This window comes from Triturus cristatus, chromosome 5_1, assembly GCF_964204655.1.
Source record: "Triturus cristatus chromosome 5_1, aTriCri1.1, whole genome shotgun sequence".
NCBI lineage: Eukaryota > Metazoa > Chordata > Amphibia > Caudata > Salamandridae > Triturus > Triturus cristatus.
The window spans coordinates 210,589,622-210,609,837 of NC_140587.1; the positions used below are offsets into that span (position 1 = coordinate 210,589,622).

Sequence of the window (20,216 nt, forward strand, 5' to 3'; positions counted from 1 at the left end):
CGTCTGCATCTTCTTCGTGATAGGATGCTTGACTTCTATGGTACTTTGCCATTGGCGACTTTGAGCCTGGCTTATGGATTATCCTTCAGGTATTCCTACTTCACCTGCGTACAACCTGTATTGCACTGCCTGGATTGTCCCTTTGAATGGCCTCTGGATTTGTGCTTGACCAACATGGTGTCTCCGGTGCCGGATTTCGATCGACTGATGAGGCCCTTGGTGTCTCACGAGTTGGCCTGTTCTGGTGTCCGGATCATGGCGTGTGGTGCGGCGCATGGTATCCTGGGTAATTGGGACATCTCAGCGGCAGCCTACGACTTCTTGTCCATGAGCTATTTTGAGGAACATTCTGGGTGCCCTCTGATTGTACTAGAGGCTCCGTTGGTTGGAGAACACGTATGTTCCTTTTCTTTACTTAATTGGATGGCTGAGACTTTTAGTGGCCCTGAAAACGATTTGTTGTTGGAAGCCGTGGCCACATTTGCTGCCTATACATTCATGGATTAACTGGATTGTCGTCCATTGCGCCTGTGCTACTGGACAGCACCCTGGCGCAACATTCATTTCTGTTATTCATCGTTTTACTCTTCCTGATGGTCGCCTTGAGTTTTTAACTATACTTGCATTGTGTTTTTTGGGATTTCATGCTGCGATTAATTGGACTTTCAGACTTTGGCGCTGCATTGGTTACGCCTTGTTCTGCTCTGACGTAACTGAACTCTGCGTTCTCTCTTTTCTTGCCTATTACATGTTGCTTCGCTCAAGGGGGCGTGTAGTGAGTTCTCCCTGAATACGTACATACATTGTTCAGTTAGCATGACCACGTTGAATGTTCTGTAGCCATATTTTTGTCTTTGCACACGACACTGCGTTTACATGTTCTTTCTTGAATAAACTGCTGACTCGAGACTTCCTTCAGACGAGTGCATTCTGTTGTTCCCATCCAAAGCTCTGCGCAGCGACCTTGGTCTGTACATGCTGTGACACACAGTCTGGAATTTTACACAATGCATGTTTTCCACTCTAGGTTGTTCGACCCACTATTTAGCCATGACACACGCGCAGCTGCACATACCTGTGAGTTGGTGCTTTTCATATCACAGACATCATGTTTATTGGTCAGACCGAAGACGAGCCTTCCTGCGAGACGGCTCCTGATGCTCCTGTGATGTTATTTCACTGAGCTGATTTGTGAGGTATGGGGTCCCCTATTCAAGCCTGAGAGGCCTTCTATGATGACATGATTCTGATGTTGGCTACTTAGTTAAGGGAAGGTGGTAGTATCCTCGGTATTTTCCGAATCGCTAAATACCACCTCGGTATTTTCCGAATCGGTAAATACCGCCTCGGTATTAACCGAATCGGTAAATACCACCTCGGTATTTACCGATTCGGTGAATTCCGATTCGTATTTACCGAATGTTACCGAATCGGTAACTGTTACCGAATTTTTACCTACATGTAACTTACCGATTCTTATTTACCGATTCGGTACGGCTCGGTATTTAAGAACCGGTAAAATTTATTTACCTACATGAGGCCCTTGGTGTGCCGCTTTCATCATTCTGGATTGCTGGGATGGTCTTTTGTTGCCCTTTAAATGTTTCCTATACTTTCTCATAGAGGATTCTCCTAGTAACTTTACACTAGTAAATTCAAAATTAGATGTCTCCGGTCCCTGAACTGAGGGGGTGCACACATATATGTCTACATTCAGAAATGGCGAATTTCACAAAAGTGTAGTTTACACCTAAGTGCAAGTGTAGACTTTATGTGAGTAAATTGTCTGCTATAAATGTACCTTTCTGGATGAGCTCCATAAGGCGGAGTGTAGACCACTTCTCGATACATATGTAGTCAGTCTACTAGAAAGGATTGATGTCGCTTCTTTGTGGAAGACTATACATCCAGACTTAAAATGTTTTTTTCATAAAGTGCACAATATCTAGAACTAGAACTGGTTCCTTCGTGGGTTGATAGAAAGCATTGCCATTTCTGTTGGCTTTCTTGAGAGTAGTACAGTTGTACAATTGACTTCCCAAAGTGTATTCTAGACAGAATCAGGCTGCGCACACTCGGTGGTGAAGGGCACTCTCTTGATGGTCCATAGGTGAAGGAATCTTATCTTCTTTATTTAAAGACAGTTTCAATCTTGATCAACAATGACATCTAGATTGATGCCTATTGTGACTAGAACAAGTTGAATATTGACCAGACATACTTAAAGGCGGGGTTCTGTTTCAGACCCTCCAGTAGTACAATATTTCATGGCTTCCCATTAAGAATATCTTATGAAATACATATAGTTTTAGTTAATTATTTTGGAAAACTGTGCTGTACAATGCACCATTTGGGCCTCTTTTTTAAAATCTATTATTTGAACAGAGTATATCTCAAGTCACCTGCTAGTCCCATTGGGATAGATGGGGCAGGCAGGGGTGAGGCTGTGCTTCTTTCCACAGCTCCTGGCCCTATCCAGCTGGTGCTTTACTATGGCCATGGATCCACTCCCAGCGAAACGGGAAATGGTGTTTCCTGACCTGGCAATTCTGGGTACGGAAACACTGGACCACTTGTAATTGCCTTCCTGGGTACCGCTGAGGGCCTAAATGTTACTTAATTCCAGTTACACATGTTTTCATGCAGTCCACACTTACAGTCAAGTCTTTATCATTTATTATGGTGCATGCACTTTTTGAGCAAGATGAACTTTGATATAACACACTTTCAGCAAAATGTCCACATGACTATTGTTATTAATGCTTTATTGTCTTCACAGAAATATGGAGACACTGTACTGCACGCCTGCTGTCGGAAGAAAGAACTGGAACTGGTTAAGCTGCTAGTTGAATATGGAGCAATGGTGGATGAACAGAATGTAAGTGATATATTGATAACTTACTTTAATTAACCTATTCCTAAGTAACCCATTGAACTGCACTTGTTGTGCTGGAATGTCCTCCCAGTTCAGGTGAGTTCAGTTGCAGCATTCTTTCTCCTCTTCATAATATTACTGAAAAAACGTTTCAGTGCAAATATCTAAATGGCTGAGCCACATCTATTAAACTAACATGGCCTGGCTTTGCTTGAAATCACACTTCAAATAAAACTAGACATAAACAAAGGACAAGCAAATTATCGCTTTATATTCCTATATGCCACATGATTAATTTCCACAGCAATACATATTTTGCACGGTTTATACTTTGCCGCTTGCCATCGCATAGAAATTTGTACTGGAAGGTGCATTTTGAATACAAATCTTAAGCAAGACACTGCTGGCTTGCTTTAGCACTATACTGTAAAGTTAAGCATCACACAAAAATTCATTTTTTGTGCGAATGCAGATGAAAACATCATTGACCCGTGACTTGTAAATATGGTACAGCACAATCTTTTAAGCTTTGTTCAATGCAGCACTGCAGAATTTAATTTAGCCCTGTCCACCACACCCTGCACTTTTCCACCCCTCTCCCAGGACCTACTTAATGAGGGCCACAGCACAGACACGCAACATGCGTGCCAAAGACAAGTCCATCTACCCTCGGACTGCACCCAGAACTAGAAACCCTAGTCCTCTCATGACCCATCATTACCCCTCTGTGATCCTCGATACCCTAAACCCTGGCTGCCACTCGCTGCACCGCAGAGCTAATTATAACTAGCACCCCCATAGTTCACTGCTTATGACCTCACATATTACATTACTCGTGGCATAATCTATGACATCTTTTATGACATCACTGATGACATCATTGATGACATCACTGATGACACCATCAAATGAGTGTGCTCGTCTGTTTTATAGTTTACATAGCGGAGCGGAGCTATCTTATTACTTTTGTACCTAATTATGTACAGCCTTTGCCCAGGTACTCGGTGTTAGTGGTTACAAAACGGATGTGCTTATAATGCATCATAGACATGCAGAGGTATTGAATACATTATATATCTTTGTATTGAAGGGTAACTCTGGGTGCAGGTGACAGTTGCCTACTTCTGTCAAGTATGTTACACACAAGTCTTTTGGCTCTGCTGAAAAAGTTTTCAACAGGGCAAATATTCTACGTCGTAGATACTAAGTATTGCAAGCAACCATGAGTTATTTGACAGAATTGTTTCAGCATGACAATTTCTACATAACGTAGAAGACTGTGTGCACCAGATACCAACCTATGAACTTGTGCTGGTTTAGTTTTAGAAGATTGTGTATCTGTAAAGTTTTCAGCACAATATAAAGGCTGCAAGTAGTATGAAATTTAGCACCTTCAGACCTTGGTTATTCTTTATCAAATAATGTCTCTTGGTGCAAGTTTTGCATAGAGTGTACACTCTTCTTAATAGATACTTTTTAATGCTCTGTGATGTATTTCTCATGAGAGTTTCACTATCTACAAACAGTGTGGTACAGAGTAAACTCTCTCCATAGAGTAAACATTGTTTCCAGTACCCACTTTTCTACTCATATCCACTTCATTTCTCAATGTAGGTTTGGTGACTATGAGACGTTTGATGCAGATAAAGGCTGTACGTAGCAGATTATTCATTTTAGGAGAGACATCAAGTATCTTGAGTGACTTGGCTTTCTCTGAACACTTGAATACCAATTGAACACCGTGTGCAATAAGGGTTTCCCATATATCTGTGGCTGCTTGTTAATGTGAACTAGGCTACCCATGAAGTGTATGGCATAGGCTTAATGCTGCACATAACCCAAGGAAGTTGTATCTATGATGACATTAATGATGCTTCATATTATTTTGAGCTATTTTGTACTTACTTTCAGGCCTCTAATTCCATACTAGTCTATAGAGCAATACGTAGAAAAATAAGAAGCTTGGATGATGTCATCAGTTATGCCATCAGTGATGTAATTTGACATGTCATCGGTGATGTCATAAATGATTTCATAGAACATGCCATGACAGATGTAATTTGTGAGGTCATAAGCAGTGCATGGCGGGGGCGCAAGTTATAGTTAGCCTTGCTAACTATAACTGGTGAATTTCTGTGTTTTTCTTGTTCAAAACCTTAATATTGTCACCGATATATTCACGTAACTATGTTACTTTAACCTTTGGTTTTTTCAGTGAGTTTCTAAGATTTTTTGATGGAAAAAATGATATTTAGGTCTTTGGGCCCCAGGGCCAAATACAAGAAAAAGGAGGAGGGGTTATTTTTAGGTCCGGGTATCCCATCCACCGGGGCAATACCAATAAGAAAGGGGGGGGGGGCGTAAGACATTTGCACACCCCTCTCTGGGATGTTTTTAGGACTAAAATGTTTATATCACTAGATCCCGCCCCTCTGTACCACCAAAAGGTTTTCCCATTCTCCCTTATGCTCATTCGGCTCTGCCCAAAACCAGTTTATGGCTGCTCAGGGTGGTTTCCTGTCATTTGAATCAACCCAGCTTTAAATCTTTCTGTTACAGGATGAAGGTCAGACTCCTCTGCACATTGTCGCTTGGGAAGGTGATGAAATTCTTCTGAAGTTCCTCTACCAGTGCAAAGCCAACGCTAACATAGTGGACAAGGTAAAGCTACATCCTTCAATAAAGCCTGGTGTGATTTTAGCATTGTGATTGCTCCTTTAATAAATTTAAAATGGTTTTCTGCAAAACTGAGATAGACAGATAGTCTAAAAAGATACTTTATAGTTTTCACATATAATGCAACTGCATTGATATATGATTTGCACACACAGACCATAGTGTATTATTGCTTGAAATCCAAAACTCGTGACTGTATCTTCCTTACAAAAGTGATCTGACCAGCCTCCATTTCATCAGGATAGACTCTTTCAGGGTCATCGGGGGTCCTTTGATCCACTAGCACTTGACATGAATGCAGAAAACATAGGTCAAAGATGCCAACATTAATGCTTCATCATGTAGAGAAATCTGACTGATGATTAGGTGGCGAGCCAGGACTGAATAATTCAACCAGGGCAGCCTAAAGAGTAATGCTGTGTTAACAACATGTGTTTTCAAAGAAAGAGAATCTATGTATCTAGTATAGATTTAATATCTTCTCATAGAGTCTGATATTTGCATGATGTGATCAGCCGTGAGCCGTGCAGGTAAGAGCGGTGGTGCGATGGGGCCAGGTGAGAGGGGATTTCGACAGACGACGACGAGGGAAAAATTATTATTTATTTAATTTCCCCCCCAAGGTTGTCTGTCGAATCCCCCTCCAACAAAACTAGGCCCCACAGCCCCACCGCTCTTACCTGCACAGGCCGCGGCTGGATGTGATACAAATATGATTGATGATCTGTGCCCTGCGTGCAAAGCCTGTCCAGAGTCATTTGTCCATTTACTTTTCTTCTGCCCACATTATTTATCTCTGAGGAAAAAATGGATATTACCATTGTGTAGACTTGCTGGTCTGGGCCATTATCTTGAGGTCATGAGAACAAGATTCTGGTGCGCACTGTGGATCAGGTGTGGGAAGCTACCTGCATGAAGCACTTTATTCTTCTAGGAGTTGCTGTATTTTGATATTTACACTTTTAGCAAAATAATCTCTTACAAGAAATTATATATACATAATTGCATTGAAGATCATTCTCCGACAAATCACAATTCATAAATATAACTTGTTGCTGATCACCTGTGAAAGTTACAAACCTTCCTCGTGTCTGCTCCTACCCATTTTGCTCTTTGCACATCTATTTTATGATTTTTTTTTCACATATTTATTTCCAAATGTTTATACCCTTGTTTTTATTCATGTGCTGTGTACATTTTTGGATCCTGGTGATTGTAATAAAAGTTTTGATGATGATGATACAAATATATATGTATAAGCCCAAATGAAGCTGTATTTTGTAACCGGCAAGCGGTTTGTAGGTTGAGACTTAACATGAGCTATGTGACAGCTCAATTGATGCCAACTGTAGGAAATTACCATCTTTTTTTGTATGGTTTCCCGGCAATGTTTACCCTATCTGTTTTGCTGCCATTAGAGTTCTGTACACTTTACCCCCTGCTAAACAAGAGTAAAGTGCTTGTGCTCACCATTTAAACTTGTCAAAACTAGCTTAAACCTGATTGGTGCAATTAATTTTCCTGTAAGGCCATAGTATAGGTGGGAAATACACCCCTGGCATGGAAAGTTAAATGCCACCTGTGGACTGTGGCACCTATTGCGCCATGCACTACAGTGGCAGTGAAAACATGGCTTCTGGCCTACCCTGTGTAGCCTGACAGCAGCAGCTTGTACCATGCTGCATTGACCTGTCAATCACCCTTTTGACAGGTAGGAAAATCTGATTGTAAATATTACACAAGTCACCCCTAAGCACACTATGCTGCCCACAAGGTAGTGTGCATATGTTGGAGAGGAACATGTGTGACATTAGAATTGGCACATTCCCCCATTAACTAGACCCAAAACAACATTGTCACTGGTCAGGCGGTAAATGGCACATAGAAGAAGTCAAAGTATAGATTCTATACTTTAATTCATAACTTTTGGCATGTACCAGCTACAGACTCCATTCAAAGACTTTTTAAAATATATTTAATACCTTGCCTGAAGCTGCTGGGGGTTATTTTCATTAGCTCTCCAATGATTGCCCAGCCTGTACTTGGCCTAAGTAAGCTGTAGAGGAGGTGTTAAAACTGCTCCCAGAGCAGAGACGATGGCCTGGGTGTGGGTAGGTGTTTTTGTCCCCTTGCAGGAGACTAGTTAGGATGTACCCAAGAACTTAATTATCTTCAAAGTGGCCTGCCTGTCACAAGCAAATCTTAGGTGAAACCTAGAAAGGCTGTGCATTTGTCACCATAGTCAGGCTGGCACCAAACCCAGTGGGAGGAAAGCTACTGCCAGAACCAGTTTTAGTCACCACAGAGGAGAGGGCTGCTCATTACATTGGCCACACCTCTGAGTAGGCACACAGACTCCGCACAAGAACAAACGGGTTTCCCCATCTTGTATTTTGAGACTGAGGGGCACTTTTGGATTGCTTTCAGTAGGGAAAACACAAACTGCTGAAAATATGGGTAGGGTTGTTCCTGGGATCTTATACCCCATTTGGAAGGGAAGAGCTAGGAGTCACCCCCACCCACTTGCTGGTGCCAGGCACAAATGAGGCATCCCCAGGCACCCTCCTCACTTACTGGACCTGCTGAAGACCAGTAGAAGACTGGAAATTCTGTTTCTGACCTACGATGACCCCTCAAGGACCTGCTTGAACTTGTACCCAGGACAAAGAAGTAGACTCCAAGCGTCAGATGACTGCCCTCCTGTGTGATTACAGGAATCCAACAAGCTGCAAGAGGCCTCTTCCCTCAAGTGCCCAGCTGACCAGTGGCAGCTGGGCCTGAACTGGACTCTGCCTAACACTCTCTAAGTGCCTCCCCCTGAGGTCCTAGAGGTTTTATAAGTGTGCTCCTATGGTTGTTTGGGTACCAGAAAAAAGTTTGGGAACATTTGAGAACTCTTCCTCCAGAGCCCCACAGGACCTTCCAGAAAAAGTATCTGACTCTAACAATCCCACAGCATCAGACTGAATTTCAGCTTCGTCCTGCTCAAGGGTTCCCGCATCTCAGAAAAAGCTGCTAAATCCCCTTCTGCTTTGGGACTTAGACAACTTTCTGTGAGGAATCTCCGAAGCTCCAGAATGCCATCAAGACCAATCTGCTTCAGGTATACAGCTTTTGGTTCATCAGCATCGGATAACATTTCAGAGGGTACTGAGCAGGGAGGATTTTTTACTTTAAATCTTTAAAAATTCATATCTCTGGTTCCTGTTATTGGATTTTTTGTTGTTTCGGTGTCATTTTGTTTATTACATTTTACTCAGTTTTGAAAAATTTGGTTTGGTATTTTTGTTGCTTGGTGTTTTGAATTTATTACTGTTTTGACACTGCATAAATATTTTACACAAAGTTACTAGGGGATTCGGGTTTTAGTCCAGTTTAGATGTTGTGACTTTGAGGTTTCATCTTGACAAGAAGTGTTATTTTACTTTAAATGGGCAATTGACCACCCCAAATAATAATACCCTTTCTTACACCTACTGCAAGAAACTGGGTTACTGGTGGAGGCCATGAAAGGAACGCCCACAATCCCTGTTAGGGTGAACCACAAAAGTGTTTAACACTCTAGTAGCTAAGCACAAAGCATTCAGGCTCATCTTAGAGGCAAAGTGTACAGTATTTATGCTGCTCACAAACAGTTATAAAGTGAAAGCACAACAGAAGAAAAATCTCAAACCAATTTAGAAAAGAAAAATAGAGTCAATTTTAATAAATAAAATAATACCAAAAGGACAAACATCCAATAAGTAGAACCGGAGAAATTCAATTTTAAAGTTTGAATGTTTTAAATAGATATAGCGCATAAAAGCACAAAGCACCACTTGCAGTCATCTGGTCATGCTAAACTGGGGAAAGTCACAAGTTCAGGCCATCAGCAATGGAGCATGGGCCGGATACAGGCACCAGGTTACTCCAGATGAAAAAGTTACCTTCTCAAACTCTGGCACAAAGAGTTACGTTTGTAGTGGAGAAGGTTGCGAGGAGCAGGGTGTGCTTTGTGAAAGGTCGTCACTATAGTGCAAAGAGCAGGCTGGGCGTTTGGGGATGTGGTTGCTGTAGCGCAAAAAGCTGGTTGGTCATTATGGGCTGTCATTGCTGGACCTTCAGGTTACTGCAGGCCCAGTAGTAGCATTTAATTTACAGGTCCTGGGTATATGTGGTACCATTTTCTATGAACGTACAAGTAAATTAAATGGACCCATTAGATGTAAGCCAGTTTTACCATGTTTGAGGAGAGAGTACAGGCACTTTAGCACTGGTTAGCAGTGGTAAAGTACACAGAGTCCTAAAGTCAACAAAAATGAATTCAGTAAAACAAGAGGGCGGAAGTTAAAATGTTTGGGGGTTGCCCTGCAGAGGGGGCTTACTCCAAATATGTTAAACTAGTTTCAACTGTAATCATGTTAATTTATAATTTGTGCATTGCAGCCAACATAAACATAATTACTATTCACTATTATTTATTTATTGCATGAAAATGTAGATTTGGAAAAATTCTTCCACACAGGGACTCATCCTGATGACATTGATTGGAATAGATACAAGAGGACTTGACTGTGGGTGGGCTTGGTTGTCGCGGAATGTGACATTCCTAAGGCAAGAAGTGACTCAACAGCACACTCGTTGGAAGGGTGGAAACGTGGGTTGGACTGCTCCCTGAGCTCACAACGGCCCATTTTCATGGCCCAGGGCTGCTCTCAAAACTGTAACGAACTTTGGAGAGAATTGACTCAGTACAGGGGGATCCACCTTGATCTGTGTAAAGGAAGACCCTGGGCACTATACATGGGCATATGAATGTTGAAACCCCGTGCGGAGGAAGACTGGGGAAATCACAAGGGAGGGAATTGGGGGGAATGGAATTTTAGGCTATCCAGGCACCTTATGGAGCTTGGGCACCTTGCTGTTTTGTCTGTTACGACACAATTTCTTACTACAGGATTATATTGTATCTTATGTAAAACAATGAATGGGTTATACATAATGTTTTTAAAAAATCCAATAAGGGGAATTGGTGATATGAGTTTTTTAACTTTTATATGAAAATAGCAACAAAAAGCGCAAAGCATCAACTGTGGGCAACTGGTCACATTAGACCGGACAAGGGTAAGGTTTAAGGCCAACTGTGATGGGGTAGGGGTCTGATACAGTGACCAGCTGTGTCCCTTTCAGTAGTTTTAAATTCTGACTTAGTCACTGTAATGGAACTCAAAAATCCTCAGTGGTGCAAGGCAATGGGTTGCGGAAGCTGAGTCCACAAGGCCAGATAGCCATCGGACGAAGTCCTGGTGAAGTCATAGACTTTTGCGGGAAAGCTCGGGTTAGGGGAAATTCTAAATTCTCACCCAAGGAAGGTCCATCACTGGCTGGATACTTTTGGCTCCTTCACCCATTAAAGATTTCTACCTTTGGGGAGGAGCCTAGCGCTTGACCAAGATGGCCGCGTGAGCTCTGAGCTCCCGAGACCCTCGTGCCCTCCGTCGTCTATCCTGTATCTAATCCTGTTTGTATGCATGGCATCGTGTAGATGACCTGTCAGGGAGGCGATTGATGCCACCCGAGGTCGAATCGCCCACCGGGAACCGGAGTTATGCATGGCGGAAGATTGAGGCCTATTTTATGTGGTAAATATTTAAATTACCTGTACTATTTTTATGCGGTAAAATTCAGGAAGAATAACTCAGTAAAATAAGAGGCAGAATCCGTGGTATTAGAGGTTCTAAAAAGGACTTTATTCCTTACAAAGGAATTATGGTTCGAACCAGGCAATCGAATTCCATCACCACGAAGGTTCAGGAAGGGATAGGCAATACATTATTGACAAGTAATGATATATATATGAAATGCATTACATTAAGACAGATGCAGGAGGCGTAACAGCTGATAATACAGATAAGAATACACATACGTAATGAAAAAGGCGTAATAATAGGCGTACATAAAGGCGTATACTAGAAACGTCATAAAAAATGATGTCACAAGTGGGTGGATCCATAAGAGAATCCTGCAGTGTCAGCAGAAATACTTGGCAGAGATGCGCGCGCAGCCGCATGACGTGTGATTGACGTGTAACTAGGGGGTGAAGGGAACGTGACATTTAGCCCTACGTGAGGAGACAGAAGTCTGGGGGGTCAGGTCAACCTAATCCCAAATCATATCTAATATCTTATGTTTAAGGAACTGTATTATCCAAAAGGAAAGGTCTCTCGGACACAATCTATTCTATACTGACTGTTAGTGCGTGTACAAGCGTCTAAGTGTCTACATGAGATGCGAGGGGCATGGTAACAGGGGCTATGAATTACTTGCATGAATTACTTGCATGAAGGCAGTGAGGCCGGGCCCTTTGCTCGGTAGCTGGAAGGATGTTTACCTAAACTACTAGACAGGAATGCATTGGATGAGGAGCGGAGCAGATAACTTGAAGGTGAAATACAGTTTTTGGCAGGCAACAGGCCGCGTCAGGCCCCGTTAGCCGCGCAGGGAGTAGGACAAAGTTCATGGATACAGATGCGAGCTCAGGCTGGAGCTTTCAGAGGCAGAAGGCAGGAAAAGGCTTGATGGCAGAATTCAGGGCCTACTCGCCTGAACTGTAAAACGTGAAAAGTACACCATATAAAGTCGGTGGCCAATCATACTTAGGAATGGAATATCCGACCCATTCATGGCGGATCTGAAAGAGGACATGTTGACGTTGGACGCACATGTATTTGCGTCTTCATAGCTGGAACTGGAGGGAACATACATGTACTTGTAGCATGTACATGGAGCCGTTGGGGTCTAAGATAGGGGACATAACTGATCATAAAAATTCATATTTCCTCATTCCCTCCTTGTCCCCTACGGACCCTTCATGAAATATCGATCTTCATCAATCCATCAATCTGTTCATATAGCATCATTTGTTCTTCTTTCTTCTTCCGGGATCTTGAATGAAAACTTGAATGTGGAATACACGATGTGGCACACAGACCACAAATCGCTGGCCCACATTGTAGACACAAGCAGCAACTGAATAGTATGAGAAAGCCAATACCTAGGAAGGATAGGACCCTCCATCCCCAGGCTGACAACACGCTCCAGAACCAACCGGACCAAGTCCAGGTGCCTGGACTCTGGTGTATCTGGCTTACAATCTTATGAAGGCGAGTTATGGCTTTATATACTGACGGCGCGTTTTCTGGAATGAAAACACAGCAACTTGATCCGATGACCCTACAAGCTCCGCCCCTATCGGCCAGGATGACGTCAAGGACAAGACGATTTTGAAGAACAACAATCCGCATCGCAGACTGCTCCTCTGTTAAGTTGCCTAGGGCGGAAGTAGTTTCATTCACTACTGCTTCAAGTGTTCTAGTTAATCTACGTATCAGCTTACTATTAGTGACAGTACCTATGTAGGGAAAGAAACCTTTATTGAAATCTGTGTATTGCTCCCATGCCGTTTCAGTGTAGTCGACAATCGGGAGATCTCTCTGCTGTCTATTGTGTACTAAATGGGTATTTCTGTGATAATCAGGAGGAGCTAGGAAAACAGGTGGCAGAAGGAATGCAATGTAACAGGTACCATCCCAATCTAGAGGTAAACGTATATATGCGGTCTGGCCACATATGAAGTAGGAATGACGAGAAGCTTTAAATGTAGACTTGCCTTGATCACTGAATTCTATTACAGTGGTACATTTACTATGGCCCATGTGTATTGAACCATTCTTTCTTACACATAATTCACCTTTAACTGGAAATACTGACATAGCGGGCAAGACTGGTACAGCTTCGGATTCAACATTCAGAATCATGAGGTTAAGTGTAAAGTTACCTAATCCATATACTTCATTTTCTAGATCAGTTCCTGTTCTTTTGGGAAGTCCCTCCTTGTTAGGGTAGCAGACTTTAAGTAAAACTAGGTTCAGGTTTCCCCATACCCAGTTGTCTTGGTAAACTACTGAATTTGAATCTAGGGAATTAATCAAACTAAACCATGCTCCACAGGAGCCATTGTGTGTGAATGGATACGGAAAGAGAGGCAGAACTCCCTTGTAGTTCTGATAGGGAGGGAGTCGGCCACATATCCAACAATTTGTAGCATTGCTGGTCTGATGGGAATGATGTAACATACTGATGAAAGTGTTGTTGCGCAGCGCAAATCTATAGGACAACTCATGCGGAGGTAATTCGCTAAAAGAATGTTCGGCAGTAGCATTGAAAGCACGCTTGGAAATAGGGTAATACATATGTAGCAGTATACTCGCGACAATAATTAGAAGGCTTAGAAAAAACATAATTAATAATGTCATTATACAGTGACTACGAAGTGATTTACAGTACGCATGTTTCTTGAGCTGTTTCTGTCTATTTCTCTCTCTATTTCGGTCTAGAGGATACATGTCAGAGACAAATTCAACCGATTCACCTTGGAGAGGACTTAAACAATCAAATTGTCTGACTTGCTAGACCTTAGTTTCAGTTTATAATTCTCGCGCTCAGTTTTTTCAACCAGGGGGAGTTTTGAATCAGTCTGTGAGGGAATGCAGGGCTGAGAGTTCACGTCAGATGGTAGTCCATGAAATTTTTTGATATGGCTCGAGTGCAACCACCCTTTGCGTCCCTCAATCTTCACGGCTGTCCTTGTGGTCAGTAAAACGAGCTTGGGCGACTGCCAACGAGGCTCCAGCGGGCTCCTCCTGTCGAAGTTCCTCACAAGCACGAGGTCCCCCGGAACCACGTCATGGGGCTTCACCTCAGTGTTATCGGGAAAAGCTGCAGCTACCTGTGAACGACAAGATTGTAGTGCAGACATCAAGGAAGCCAGGTAATCTGTCAGCATATTACAATCGACATCAGTGATTTTACGAGGTATAGGCGTCCCCCACATATTTGGTGGTCTACCGAAGATCACCTCATACGGGGATAGCCCTGTTCGAGAATGTGCTACCATTCTCATGTAAAAGAGCGCAACTGGTAAGGCTACTATCCAGTCGACATCCTTTTTCTCTACATACTTTGGAGAGTCTTATTTTCAGAGTTTGATTATGGCGTTCCACGAGACCTGCTGCCTCGGGATGTCGGACACAGTGAAATTTCCATTGATAGCCTAACAGAAGTGAAACGTGTTTCATTAGCTCGGATGAGAACGGCTGGCCGTTATCTAAGTACACGACACGGGGCAAACCGTACCGTGGGAAGAATTCTCGAACTAACTGTTTGGCAGTAGTCGGGGCAGTGTAATCTGAGACGGGATAAGCCTCTGTCCAACGGGAAAGAGCACATACAACTACGAGGACATATTTGAATCCTCGACATCGTTCCATCTGGATATAATCCATCTGGAGGACTTCAAAAGGGTGATCGGGAGGTTGAAATCCACCTTGCTCTACGGGAATGCTTTTACCTGGGTTGAACTGACAACATATCATGCAGGTACGTACTTTCTGTTTGGCTGCTGCTCGCAAGTGTTTGTTGAACCAAATGTGTTGGATACTATCTAGCATAGCTTTCTCTCCTAGGTGCGCTGGGCTGTGTATTGTGTTAATGATGACTTGAACCATGGAGTCGGGGAGAAACCATATAGATTTTCCCTTCGTCATCCATCCTTGATCCGTTTGGATCCCTCCTAGTTCAGTCCATTTCTTTATTTCCTCTGGTGTAGCATGTGTCTGTATGTCAATTACATCAAGGGCGGGATCCTTAACTGTCATGCACTGTGTTGGCGTCGGAACTATTGTCTTTGTCGTGTCAGTTGTATGAGTCTGATTCTGAGCAGTCTGTTTAGCTGTTCGGTCAGCTAGGTCGTTACCCTGAGAAATAATGTCAGTCACTTTCGTATGGGCCTTGCACTTCATAATCGATATTGCAGTAGGTAGATGAATTGCGTCTAATAGAGCTTGAATGAGGGGTCCGTGTTGAATGTGGGCACCGTGAGAAGTTAAATAACCTCTTTCGCGCCAAAGAACGCCGAAGTCATGGACGACTCCGAATGCATAACGTGAATCTGTGTATATGTTGACTTTCTTATTTTTGGCTTGAATACAGGCTTGTGTCAGAGCGATGAGCTCTGCTGCTTGAGCTGACAAGGTGTTAATACAATTTGTTTCAATAACTTCAGTGTCTGTTGTGACTGCATAAGCGGCCACTAACTCTCCTGTACTTGTTCTCATGCATGAACCATCTACATACAATGTCAGGTCTGGATCTGGTAATGGAATATCTGTCAAGTCTTGTCTGGGTTTCGTCGTAACAGTAATGACTTCAATACAATCATGTGCCAATGGGTCTGTTCCACTTAATGGCAAAAGTGTGGCAGGATTTAATGTACTACAACGTCTGATTTCTATGTGTGGCTGAAACAATGTCAATTCATAACCCGTCAATCTTGCTATAGTCAAGTGTTGTGTTTGTGTCCGGTTCAAGAGAACCTCTACTGCGTGTGGTACTTGTACTGTCAATTGATGCCCTAATACTATGGCATCGCTTTGTCTGATTGCTAAAGCTGTTGCTGCGACTGATTTCAGGCACGCAGGAAGAGCCTGGGCTACGGGATCTAATGTACTAGAAAAATAAGCACATGGTTTGTGTGATCCTGCTTGTTCCTGAGTGAGTACTGACAAGGCAGTACCTTCGCGTTCTGTAACAAAAAGTGTAAAACGTTTACTGTAACATGGTGTTGCTAAAACAGGTGCTTGACATAAAGCTTTCTTTAAGCTCTCAAAAGCTTGTGTATGTTCCTGAGTCCAAGGGAGGACAGTCGATGTCGCTGCCTCCTGGGTTGTCAACTGAATGAGTGGTTTTGCTAGAAATGCATATTGAGGGATCCACTGCCTACAGTACGAAGTGAGGCCTATGAATGCCCGCACCTCCTTTTGTGTCTTGGGTTTCGGCATGTTAACAATTAACTGGATGCGATCAGGTGTAAGCTGTCTTCCCCCCTTGGACAGCAAGTGCCCAAGGTACACAACTTGCTGGACACAGAATTGCAGCTTTGAAGGGGACACCTTGTGCCCCTTGTCGGCTAGGAATTGTAAAACCGTCAGTGATGCTTTTTCACATTCAGGTTCGCTTCGGGCGGTGATCAGCAGATCATCGACATACTGAAGCAAGGAAGTGTTAACTGGCATGTGGATACTGTCAAGTTGTCTTTTCAGTGCTTGGCTATAGATGCTGGGGCTTTCTGTGAATCCTTGAGGTGCGCGTGCGAATTTAAAACTTCGTCCATTTAAACTGAATCCGAACAAATATTGACTTTCCGGATCGATTGGGACGCTAAAAAAGGCGTTTTTGAGATCAATTACAGTAAAGAACGTTGCTTCTGAATCAATGGCTGTTAGTAATGAAGAGATATCTGGGACCACGGGGTATTGTGGTACAATGCATTTATTCAATTCGCGCAGATCAATAACTAATCGATATACTGGCGGTGCTTTTGGATCAGTTCGTTTAAGAATCGGAATTATCGGGGAATTACATACATTGGAGTCAGTTTCCACAACCACTCCTTGTGCAATGAGCTCGTCAATGATTTGCAGCAAGGCCACTACAGCATCTTGTGGTAACTTGTATTGTCGCATTCGTGGTAGTACCACTCCTGCTTTGAGTGTGACTCGATATGGTGTAATGTGCATGCAACCAACATCAGTAGGGCCTTGTGCCCATAAATGTGTAGGTAAATTCTGTATCCGGTGATCCATGTCTCTGGACACGTAGTGACCTTTAAAGTCACGCAAAAATAATCGTACTCCTTCCGGAGAACAACATATTATAGCTCCTAGAGCTTTCAGTGTTTTTATGCCTAACAAGTTTTCTGGACATGATTTAGTAAGCAATAAATCTGTAGTTCGTGTCAATGGACCAACCGTAAGTGGAAGAGGTAGCGATACTTCATTAATAATAGGCTTTCCTGAGAATCCAAGGGAAATATTCTGTGAGCCTGAGAGGGGTGCCCCTGGAACTTCGCTGCGACGTATAGTTGTTCTGCTTGCCCCTGTATCAACTAGAAATTTTCGGTCTTTCCCTAATACTTGACTATGTACATAAGGTCCCTCTTGGTCTACAGGAACCTCAATAAGGGGTAAGCCAACTTCCTTCTCTAGGCTATTTCATGTGTATCGCTGATAATCGGGATAGTCAGCTTGTGCATACTGGTACATCTGTTGTGTCGTTGTTTGTGTTGCAGCAATAGGCTGCGATTGTGATACTGCTACGGCCTGTTGTTGTGGAACTGGCATAGGTTGCACATGCTGAGGTACTTGTTGTTGGATCTGATCCTGTCTAGGTGGACGTGGTCTCTCCTTCGTTTTACCCGTAGAGATATTATGTTTCAGAACTGCACAATCGTGTATATAATGACCTGGCTGTTTACAATAGTTGCATGTCCCTTTTACAGGACCCGCTGAATCACTGGACTGTGTCGTACCCTTTTTATGACCGTCAGCTGGAACTGACTGAGCAACAAGCATTTTCATTTTCGTGTTCTTCTCTAATTCTATTGTGGTGATATTGTAACATTTGTAACATCTGTGACGGGGTGTTACCTTGCCAAGTACTCTCGAATTTCAATACTCTATTCTTAACTTGGGGCAGGGAATTTTCAACTAGTTTTGTCACAAACAGATGTGGATATGACTCGCTATTTGCTTTTATGCCACTATTAATACCAAAACATTTTTCAAATCGGGAATAAAAATCACTAGTGTCTTCATCTTGTTTTTGTTTACAGGCTGAAATTGCACCCCAGTCCTCCTTTTTCGTAGTTAATAGACGTGGCAGTACCTGCACTAATAATCCTGGTAATGCTGTAGTCTTTTCCCCAAGCCCTGATCCTGCAGCTCGGGCCTTTTCTTCATTTTCTAATGCTGTCCAATCTATATTTTGGTCTCCCACCTCCCATTCCTTTTCTTTGAGTTTCTCGTAAATACCGGCAGGCAATAATACTTTTAATATTTTCATAATGTCAGGGTAGGTATAATCTCCCATGAGTAACATGTCTTTTATCTCACGGTGGAAACCTGCTGGATCTTTGTCATGGCTGGGTACTACTTTTTTCATTTCCAATAGTTCAATTTTAGTTATGGGCGTGTACACAAACACGCGTTTAAAGATATTGTCGTCACCTTTGACTGGGTGCACTTCGCGTAAGGGATTCTGTCTATCTATGTGATACGTTTTTCTTTCCTTGATGGGAACTGAAACATGTTCTGGGCATACGAAGACAATGTACTGGTTCCGATATTCTAGAATTTCTTTGATTAAATCAGTGCCTGAACCTCTCCATTTATTTGTGAGTAATTCCATCAGTATATCAGGTAGGGGACCAGGATCGGAGTGTTGGCTTTTATACAATATAAGGAGGTGTTGTATCATGTATATACCAGCTAAACGCTGTTCGTCTGGGGTAAGATTCAAAAACGTGTGTGCTAGCGCATCATCACTGTATTTTCCAGGACTGTCAGCCCATTGTACTGCTGACCTGGCTAATTCTTGTTCATCCATAGAATCGAGCATATGATACCCCCTTCGGTCTCGGAGTAATTTATCAACAGCCTGGAATAGGTGTTCGGAGGACTTCGTATTTAACATAGGGGCTTGAAAATTTCTGTTACATTCTGGACGTATCGGACGTATCGGATCATTAAAGCATCTGGTATTATTAAAAGATCTTCCCCTACCTACATAAGCTATCGTTTCTAATTGTCCTGTGGGCATTTCTGATTCTTCCTCCTCCTCTCCCTCTGATTCAGTTTCGTCTGCCTCTAATCTGGCTTTATGTATTCGTTCTACTTCTTTGCGGATCTTTCGGCACATAGCTACTATACACGTCTGTTTATCATGTTTTCCCTCTGATATATTCTGACCCCATCTGGTAAGTACTTGCATTTCATCCTGATCTACCTCAGGCCTATCTCTGTTTCTGATCAAGCAGTTTATGAAGAAGCGTAACAGTAGTCGCTGTATATCCACTTTCTGGTATTCCATGGCTTCGTCAATACTTTCAGGGCCTCGCCCTGTTTGGACAAAGCGATATATATTGTCTAGATGATCAACCATTCCTGGTAGTGTCGTTAAATATATTGAAGCTCGTCGTATACGTAGTGATGACAGCAGCATTCTGTCATTTTTACCGGGCACTGGATCATATCTACAATCCACAAGATGTTCCTTAAACATGTCGGACGTTGCTATTTGGGGTGTACGTTGGTATGCTAAATCTCTAAGAGACAATTTACTTCGTGGCGGTGGCGTGGCAAAAATTGCTGTCGCACCTCCTGTCGCACCTTCTGAGGTGCTAGGCACGAAAGGATTTGTTGGATGTAAGGTAGAAACTGTAGATGCAGGAAAAGCGGTAGAAACAGATGGACCTATTGGAATGTAAGGAGGAGTTTGTTGTTGCGGAGGTGGAGGCGGATGATCTTGGCGTTGAGCACCATCGACAGGTGGTGTGTGTGGTGGAACATTAACATATTCGGGAGCTACGTCGTCTAAATAGGAAGAAAGGAAAATATCTTTTGCGGTCTTGGGATGTGCTTTAATCGGGAGTAATGGAGGTGGCAGATCTTTCGGTATTTCCGGGGTGGCCTTAGGTAAACCTTCGGCCAGAAGAGGATACATACCATTCATAAGAGTGTTACGTTGTCTGTCTACTTGTTCTGTTTTTACTCGGATACCTTCCTCAATT

The 20,216-nt window shown here is 42.9% G+C and overlaps 1 protein-coding gene across 1 annotated transcript in view; it reads left to right on the forward strand.

The window, feature by feature from the left end:
• LOC146830648 (uncharacterized) overlaps positions 1 to 20,216 on the forward strand; it is a 515,492-nt gene that overhangs the window by 182,109 nt on the left and 313,167 nt on the right. The window contains exons 6-7 of the mRNA XM_085604827.1: positions 2,780 to 2,878; positions 5,435 to 5,536. Of these exons, the coding sequence (XP_085460953.1) occupies positions 2,780 to 2,878; positions 5,435 to 5,536 (201 nt within the window). The remainder of the gene's footprint in view (positions 1 to 2,779; positions 2,879 to 5,434; positions 5,537 to 20,216) is intronic.